Below are 9,605 nucleotides of genomic sequence, written 5' to 3'. Positions count from 1 at the left end.
CACTTTTTCCATAGCTACCAACGTAATAGATGCATTGAGACTAAAGCTGCTTTCAGGAACGCCAGCAACCACTGTAAAAGAGTAATAAAAAATGCAAGAGAGCTATTGTTCCCACCAGTTTTGGCAAATAACAAATAGGATCCTGAACAGGAATGTGCGCTCTATCCCAACCATTATCAACGGACCAGAGGTCAGCTTCAGACAAGACCAAACTATTTGCCAAGAACTTTGCAGCTAATTCTACCCTATGCGACGAAGGCCATCAATTCCCCATATTTCCTCCTATAACACAGAACATGCTAGGTAACATACAAATTTCTGTGCATGAGGTCGCCAAGCTAATCAAGAATCTTGATTCCAATAAAGCTATTGGCCCTGACGGCATCCCAATTATAGTGTTAAAAAAGCTTCAACCAGAACTTGCTCCCATACTTACGAAACTGTTTAAGCATTGCCTTAAGGAGAAGTGCTTTCCAACACCCTGGAAAACCTCATCATTATGCTCTGTATTTAAGAACTCAGGTGATAAGCCATCTCCCTCTCAGTACAGACCAATAAGTCTACTGTGCGTCATGAGTAAGTTGCTGGAATCCATATTAAATAGAGAAATAGTCAACCACCTCAGCAGAAATAACCTTCTTAGTGACATGCAATATGGTTTCCGTTCTGCAAGATCTACCACAGTTGTGCTAACGGTTATATCTCATAGGATTAGTGAATTTCTTGACAAAGGCTTCCTTTCCAGGGCAATTACTCTTGACATATCAAAGGCCTTCAACAAGGTATGGCATAAAGGCCTACTTCACAAGATCTCCAGCTATGGTATAACTGGAAATATTCTCTCTATCATTAAATCATTTCTCTCTGATAGGCTCATAAGAGTAGTGGTTGATGGGCAAAAATCAGAGGCCTGCAGTATTAATGCTGGAGTCCCTCAAGGGTCCATCCTGGGCCCAACTCTCTTCCTGATCTACATGATCTCCCTAAACACATACTTAAATCATTCGTTGACATCTATGCTCATGACACGACCATCTACAGCAACACATCAAAGGCTGTAAATGACAATTCTCTCTCCTCTGATCTCGAACGAGTGGTTCAGTGGAGGAAGACGTGGCTGGTTACCTTTAATGCATCTAAAACCAAACTCCTATCTTTACATCATCAACGCTCTGATCCCCATCTGGCATCAATTGAAATGCATAGTTTTCGTCTAGGAGAAGCCCCATGTTTTGACAAGCTTCTGGGCTTGACCTTCACTCCTGATCTGAAATGGAACACGTACATCAAGTCTGTTGCCAAGGTCGCTGGAAAGATGGTGGGATCCTTCTACCGCTTCAGAAGATATCTCACTACTGATGCAATTCTCTATCTGTATAAAAGCCAAGTACGTCCAAGGATGGAATACTGCTGCCATATCTGGGCAGGAGCTGCTAAAAACAGCCTATCCTGCCTTGACAGAGTACAAAATAGACCGTGGCTTAGTGGGGAATGCCCTTTTCTCTTCCCTGCAACCTCTCTCCCACAGAAGAGATTTTGCAAGCCTATCTTTGTTTTATCCTTATTTCCATGGCAGGTGCTCGTCTGAACTTCAATCTCTGGTCCCCCCTCGCCAATCTTTTATAAAAGAACACCCGTCTAGCTGAATCCACTGCCAAAAACTTTCCCCACTCTTTATCTATGCCTAAATCAAAACGTGGATTCCATGAACAAAGCTTCTTTCTTAGAACTGCACGCCTGTGGAACTCTGTTCTGTCTGCCTGCTTCCCTCCTGACTACAACTTGGATGTCTTCAAGTCCAATGTAAACAAATTCCTGATGAACCGCCCCCTTAAGTAGACACTTTAAATATCCACACTAACGTAATATACTTACAATAACCCTTATCCCTGAATAGCTTCCGGGCCTTGATAAGTGGTGAACACCGTGTAAAAAAAAAACAAAACAAAAAACCCCTATTTTTACATCATCAACGCTCTGATCTTCATCTGGCATCAATTGAAATGGATGGCTCTTGTCTTGGGGAGGCTCCATGTTTTGACAAGCTTCTGGGCTTGCCCTTTACTCCTGATCTGAAATGGAACACGTACATTAAGTCTGTTGCCAATGTCACTGGAAAAATGGTAGGAGCCTTCTACCGCTCCAGAAGATATCTCGCTACTGATGCAATTCTCTATCTATATAAAAGCCAAGTACGTCCAAGAATGGAGTACTGTTGCCACATCTGGGCAGGAGCTGCTAAAAACAGCCTATCCTGCGTTGACAGAGTACAAAATAGACTTCGTAGCTTAGTGGGGGATGCCCTTTTCTCTTCCCTGCAACTTCTCTCCCACAGGAAAGACGTTGCGAGGCTGTCTTTGTTTTATCGTTACTTCCATGGCAAGTGCTTGTCTGGTCCCCCCTCTCCAATCTTTCACGATAAACACCCGTCTAGCTGAAACCACTGTCAATAATTTTCCCCAATCTTTATCTGTGTTAAAATCAAAACGTACATTCCATGAACAAAGCTTCTTTCTTAGAAGTGCACGCCTGTGGAACTCTGTTCCGGTTGCCTGTTTCCCACCTGACTACAACTTGGATGTCTTCAAGTCCAACATAAACAAACTCCTGATGAACCGTCCACTTAAGTAATCCAATTTATCAAATCTCCAATACTAACGATTACTACGATACTATCCCATTGATTACTGTACACACAATAACCCTTATCCCCGAGTGGCTTCTTTTTCTTTTTGGCCGGAGATTATAGTTATAGATAATTATTAACAGGAAAATTGGTGCAAGTCCAGAGTAGCACTTGTGGCGATAAACAAAAAGCTTTAGCGTGTACGTACCTCTCATGGAATATCGTAGATCGAAACACAGTGAAATGTTATTTGGTGCTAGTGCGCTTATTGATCCGCGCTATTTTTAAATAGTACTTTCAAGTTTAATTAAAGTTTTACGAGATCTGTTTTTACTAAATTGTTAGGTGAAAGTACAGAATAGGTACACAACACCCTCCGATCCCATGTTAAGAATGGCTTTCTAAATAATAACCTCATTATTGAACTAATAATCCAAAAAAGCGCAAACTTCAAACCAAAATAAATAAAATAAAAAAAAACTAAGCCACACACGCAAAAATTCTTTCTTTGTAAAAATAATAATTGCTCCCTCAATCGAGCTGCGTACAACATCGGAGCCGATGCGTGTGTAGTTCACAAGAGGGGTTTCACTCGTGTACGTCAGCCAAAATTTCATTTTTAATATTTTTTCATTTTTTATTAGACTAAATGTCAAAAAAGGCCACTTTGTCAAACCTTAGGAAAGCCAAATTTTGAAAGCAATGTGGAGGCCTGGAATGTTTTACATTTATTCTAATTAAAAAAATGATGAAAAATACTGAAAATTAATGTTTTTTCTTGTTTTATTTCAGCTTTTGTGACTAATAATGTGTTTTATATAAAAAAAATAAATAATTGTTATAAGCTGTCAAATAATTTACACCACTAAACTACACATTTACCATAAAAATGGTCTCAATCATGAAGAATTTTTCCTCCATTACCGAGGACAGAAAATGTGAAGTGTAGTTTAGGAATAGATACTACACTTTGTTCTTAGCCAAAAGGCCAAAGTAATTTGGTAGTTAACCGCTTCCGCTTCATTACAATGGTTTGAATTATTGTCTTCTAAGCCTTCGGCCGGACAACGCCGTGTAATACACAAACAGGTGGTTTGTACATAGTACATAGTTTTATGTACATAGGTACATGTGTAGAACTCTTCAAGCAAAAAGAGAAAACCGGAAGTGACGTAGCGCGCAGAACAGGAAATGGCTGCCATGACACCCTCGCATTTATATCGACGCTTATTAATTAATCTTCGGAAATTACCACCCGAAGCTCGATCTCATTACAAACATTTTATACGACAGGTAAGATAATTATTTTAATTGTTAACGATGTTAGTTATGCGACGTTTATTGTCTATGCGCTATCATAGTGATTTTTTTTTTCAATCTATGACTAAACATCGTTACCTTTCGCGACAATAACATTGAACATAAGTAAACAAGTGTTTTTTTTTGTTTATTTACATACATTTTTATTTAAATTAGTATTGTGATGTATTGATTTTATTACATCTATATTATCAAGATTATGTGACTACTTATTATCGTGCCTGTGCGTTACTCGTTTATATGTGACTTTCGTATTATTTGGATTCTTCAGACTACTAGTTCTCATCTTGAGTCTTATTTTCACAACGTCGATGTAACCTCTGACCTTCTTCAGGTGCACCTTTTCGAACTCGGAAACCATTCAGCACAGAATTTCGATCGGGACATTTATTAAATCCATGAAGGCAACATGCGCTCGTTTCGTCATCCATGACTGGGTAGAACTCCTAAGTAATTCATAATTGTATTTTGAGTGTCACTACCCACATTGAGGATCGAACCTTCAACCTCTAGAAGAGTATAACTTTACGACTGAATTTTATTAAGTGCTTTATTCACTATGCCATGAGTTCTTGTGAGTTCGCCAGAAAGATTCCTGAGTTCGACAAGATATACCTGTTACATCAACCGAAAGGTGATAATAACACGCCAGGTGAGAACAGTAGTCCGAAGAATTCAAATCTTACATATTGTCAATCCTCATCTAAAAGATTCATAAGCTTGACTTACACATCTGAAAAGTTTTATTATTAATCGATTGCTTATTGAAAATTTTAAAAATACTGTAGTGTAAAGTATTAAAACGAAATTTAGAAAAACCCTTTTTAAAACTAATTCAATTATGAAATTAAATACATCACAATGCATTTCGATTTCTTCATAAAAAAGACAACCATCGTTTCTTAATAGTTGAATAAACAAAGAATTAATGAATTACTTTATGACCCTTCAGCATTTGAAAGGAACTTGAAAGCATTTAAACTGAAGAATACAAAGTCATTTGAACCGACTTTACATTTTGATTTTTGATTAACTGCTCAAGGTTGGCGTGGTGCATACTGCATGTCTATAAAATTAAAACTGAAGCAAACTGACTTTTATCGGCTAAAACAAAAACACGATTAAAATTCTGTGGAAGAAGTAGTACCAAGTACCAAAACATTGAAAGTTTTGAAAGTTTTATAAATGTGGATGAAAATAGCAATTAGTTATATTTTTGAATAATTTGGTTTTATTAATAATTTAATCAGAAAAGGATATCGTAAGGTGCTTGTGTAGAATAGTAATGTTTTAAACCAACGCATCAGGTGTAAACATTACGTAAATATCACATCTACGGAATCATTTTTGGAATTTATATTAATTTTCACATTACACGTACCCCCCCCCCCTAAAAACAAAAACAAAACAAAAACAAAACAAAATCAACAGAGATTAGACCATTTCTGTCCTGTAATGATCTGGTTCCTGTTGATTGCGGTGTAGCTGGCTGGTCATGTGTAGTTCTAGAAGGTCTAGCCTCTCAGGCTTTACCTTCTCTTTTAAGAAAGCGTTAGTATTACTAATCGCCTGCAGTCAGCGCCCTTACCAGAGAATGTCGACGGGAGTTGCCCAGGCATTTTTGTGCAGGTCAGAGTGCCCCTCCTTAGGGCACTGACTTCTTAATCCCACTTTCTGCCACTGGTATCACAATTCTTGCAGTGGGAGAGAACTGAATACCCCACTAACATTACATGTAAGTATGTAATGTTTTTACATGAAATGCATTTGAATTGGCTTAAAAATATCACTATTCTACAGAAGAAGCACCTACCGTAATAATTAAAGTAAGTAAATAATACCAGTACAAATTTATAGACCTTGTTATACAAGTGAATAACGTAGTCTCCCCGATGATAGTAGGTATACTAAATGTTGTTTATTTTCTAGAGTAGTTACTCTCGAGAAATACTTTTTGTTTTTCATAAATATTAATTCTAATTAAAAATTGCTTTCGTGTTGTCAGTTTAAAGGCTTCAAAGTCACTTTTGAATTAGTGCTTGTTAAGATAGTCGACAGATCGATTTTTTGTTGAAAATATGTGGTTTTAAGCAAAAACAACAGTACTTACTTAATTGCTATGTCGAAAATAGTAATATATCAAAAAATTACGAAAATTCATCGAGTAGAACAACAGCCATTAAAGTAGCGAAAAGGGAGACAAGTATGCCCTCTATTAACAATTTTCAAGCTGTTCACATCTAGGTAAAATGCAATTTCCCACAAAAATTACTTTTGACTATAATAAATAATTTCTTAGCCTTCGGGACAAGATCAAAGTGTAGTATCTGTTCTTCAGATGCTGCAGTCAGTGTCAGAAATTTCGTGAAAATAGTGAATAATTCCACCCCATCTTTCCAAGCTTATAACTCCTCGAAAAATGTAATTCAAGCCCTAATTTTTTTTTTCAATTAAAGGAGCAAGGACCAAGGTTTTATTAAAAAAAAAAAAACAAAAAAATAACAATGTGTTTTTTTTTTAAAAAAAGGTTTTAAACTTCGGACTTTACAAGTAAATTTCTAAAAAAGCGATTTTTTTTTGTTTTAAATTTGAATATATTATTTATTGACCTTTTCTCTTCAATTTGTGATATATAAAACTCCCCGATATAATTAATCATTTACTTTTTAATAGACATTTTCAAAATGAGAGGCGTGAATTATTCGACCCCCTGTCTTTTCAAGCTTATAACTCCTCGAAAAATGTAATTCAAGCCCTAATTATTTTTTCAGTTAAAGGAGCAAGGACCAAGGTTTCATTAAAAAAAAAGACAAAAAAAAAACAATGTGTTCTTATAAAATAAGGTTTTAAACTTCGGACTTTACAGGTAAATTTCTAAAAAAGCGATTTTTTTTTGTTTTAAATTTGAATATATTATTTATTGACCCTTTCTCTTCAATTTGTGCGACATAAATTAATTATTTACTTTTTAATAGACATTTCAAAATGGGTGACACTTGGGGGGGAGGCGTGAATTTAAAAAAAAACGTTTGTCTAAAATATTATATTCGGTTTATTGGAAAGAACATAAAATTTCACATTGACCCTGAAAATATCGTAAAAATAGAATCAATAGAAAAATTTTGATAGATTTTTAAAATTTAAAAATTTAAAAATATTGAGTTTAAAAATTGAAAAATATTGAGTTCGGAAAATTCATTACTGTTTTTTAAAAAAAAAAAATATTTCTATTACTTTTAAAACAACTGTAATAGTTTATTTTGGAAGTATAATCCATAAAGAAAATAAATAAACCACTTTTAACAGAGAAATTACGAGATTTTTATATTGTATTCGCAGTTTCGTGTTAGGGGTGTCAAAAATTCCTACAAAAATTCTGATACTGCTAGAGTGCACTTCTATTTCTTGTTCTCTTTCGGTGGAGGAGAAATCCTTCACGACTGAGACAATTTTTATTTTTGTACCTTTTCTCCACGTTAAAAAACGACCCTGGTGTCTAACTGTGTCCCGTGGGGAGGCATAGTAAAGGTATAATAAATAACTTTCCACACGATGAATTTTCGACTACTATTTTCGACATGACAAGTACTTTGTAGTTGTCTTGCTAAAAACAACATATTTAAAAAATCCATCTGTCGAATTTATCTTAACAAGCACCTTCGAATTTCTCAAAGCAACAAAGGACACATTATATCTAACTAAATGGATTTATTCAGCGTTGCTCGGTTGAGAATTTAGAGAAAAATAATTCAAGATACGATTGTTCACATTTTTCTTTTCATGAATAATAGGATTTTTAAAAAAGTTCGTTTTTCCTTGTTTTAGTTTTTATTTGAATCAATAGCCTATTCGATTCATAGTAAATAATAAAAAAATAAATCGATGTACATTTTATCCACATAAAGTGAGTAAAAACAGAAAGTCTTTAATATCAGGAACTCAATCTGACCGAACACCGTTTGCTGCTGGTTTTTTTTTTTTAGTTGGATACTCTTTTTGGTATGCTAAAATAATGAAGTGTATTATCACAGTACAAATAGTACCTTTTGATCTTAAGCCAAAAGATTCGTCTGATAATTTTCTTAATACAGAAAGAACGGTTATCCCCAAGAAGCTCCGCATTCTGTTTCACGGCGAATGCCCTGGAAAAGTCCATTCTAATTAATGTTTAACAGTTTAAAGACAATAAAATCGATGTGTTGACCTTCTGTGTAGAAACTACATACTTCGTGATGGGATCTAATATATATCGGAATCACCATTCTCCCCAGTACTGCCCAATGTATATATGGAATACTTTGATGGCACTCTAATGACAATATACCACAGGATTAGTGAATCTATAGCTGAATGCTTTATTTCTTGAGCAATAGCTCTTGATATATTTAAGGTATTTGGTAGGATCTGGCACCTGCAAATGTTCTCTCAACCATCAAATTCTTTCTCTCTGAAATATGAAGCTCACAGTATTAATGCGAAGATGCCTCAGGAATCCATCCTGGGTCCAACTCTCTTCCTGATCTTCATCAACGACCTCCCAAATCACATTCTTCATTTGTCAATATCTATTCAGACAATACTGCACTATGACAGCACTTCAAAGGCTGATAAATATCACGATCTGGCAGATTCTCTTTCCTCTGACCTGGAGCGTGTAGTGTAATGGTGTAAAAAGTAGCTAGTTATCTTTAATACATCCATCTATCTTTTCACCATAATGCTCAGATACTTGCTTTGTCCCAATTGAAATGAATGGCTCTCGGCTTGATGAAGTACCCGGTGTCGACAAACTTCTGGGACTGACCTTTACTCGTTACCTGTAATAGATGACCTACATCACATTTGTTGCCAAAATCACTGGAAAGATAGTGAGATCATTCTACTGCTCCAGAAAGTATCACACTTCTGACGCAATCCTCTACCTGTACAAGTAAAATGTAGCTTAAGATGCAGTATTGTTACCATATCTGAAGTGACACTTTTAAAAGCACCCTTCCTTTCCATGACAGGGTACAAAACCATCTTTGAAATTTAGTGGGTAAAGACTCTTTACTCCTCCTTTCTCACAGAAGAGACATTGTGAGCTTATCTCTGCTCTATCCTTATTTTTTGATAAGTGGTCGACCGAGCTCCAATATATGGTCCTTCCCCATAAAACGTTCACACCAAATACTCGGCTAGCTGAAGCAACAGCCAAACAATTTTCTTCACTCTCTGTGCCCAGAACTAAATGAAAATTCTATGAGCAAAGTTTCTTTCGAAGAACTATCTATGGAACACAATATTGTTTGTCTGCTTCCTGATTGACTATAACATGGTCGTCTTCAAATCTAATGTGAATAAATACCTATTGAATCATCCATTTAGATAATCTAGCCTTACTCAAGTTCTACCATGACTGATCTTGTCTCACCATCTGCCTAACACTTAACCCTTATTTTTGAGTGGCCTTTGGGCCTTGATAAATGGTGACCCTCCAAGTAAAAACAAAAACAAAAAAACCCACTTCAGCCAACAATGTGGCTACGATATGTGGGTGATACATTCATACTCTGGCCCCACCATAAATTAATGATGCATAATCTCTATCAGTCTATCTATACAATTCACAACGAAAAAAAGAGCGTAATAACAAATTATCGTTCCTAGATGTGCTAAT

General features: G+C 35.8%; 1 protein-coding gene across 2 annotated transcripts in view; it reads left to right on the top strand.

The window, feature by feature from the left end:
- Positions 1-3,787: 3,787 nt before the first annotated feature.
- Positions 3,788-9,605, top strand: part of LOC145268354 (LYR motif-containing protein 9-like) — a 136,771-nt gene continuing 130,953 nt past the window's right edge. For both annotated transcript variants that reach the window (XM_080123876.1, XM_080123875.1), the window contains exon 1: positions 3,788-3,919. In XM_080123876.1, coding sequence (XP_079980002.1) covers positions 3,818-3,919 — 102 coding nt within the window. In that variant the 5' untranslated portion in view covers positions 3,788-3,817. The remainder of the gene's footprint in view (positions 3,920-9,605) is intronic.

This window comes from Euprymna scolopes, chromosome 43 (assembly GCF_053919585.1).
Source record: "Euprymna scolopes isolate OS-2025 chromosome 43, ASM5391958v1, whole genome shotgun sequence".
Lineage (NCBI taxonomy): Eukaryota > Metazoa > Mollusca > Cephalopoda > Sepiida > Sepiolidae > Euprymna > Euprymna scolopes.
This window is presented reverse-complemented; position numbering and strand designations above follow the sequence as displayed.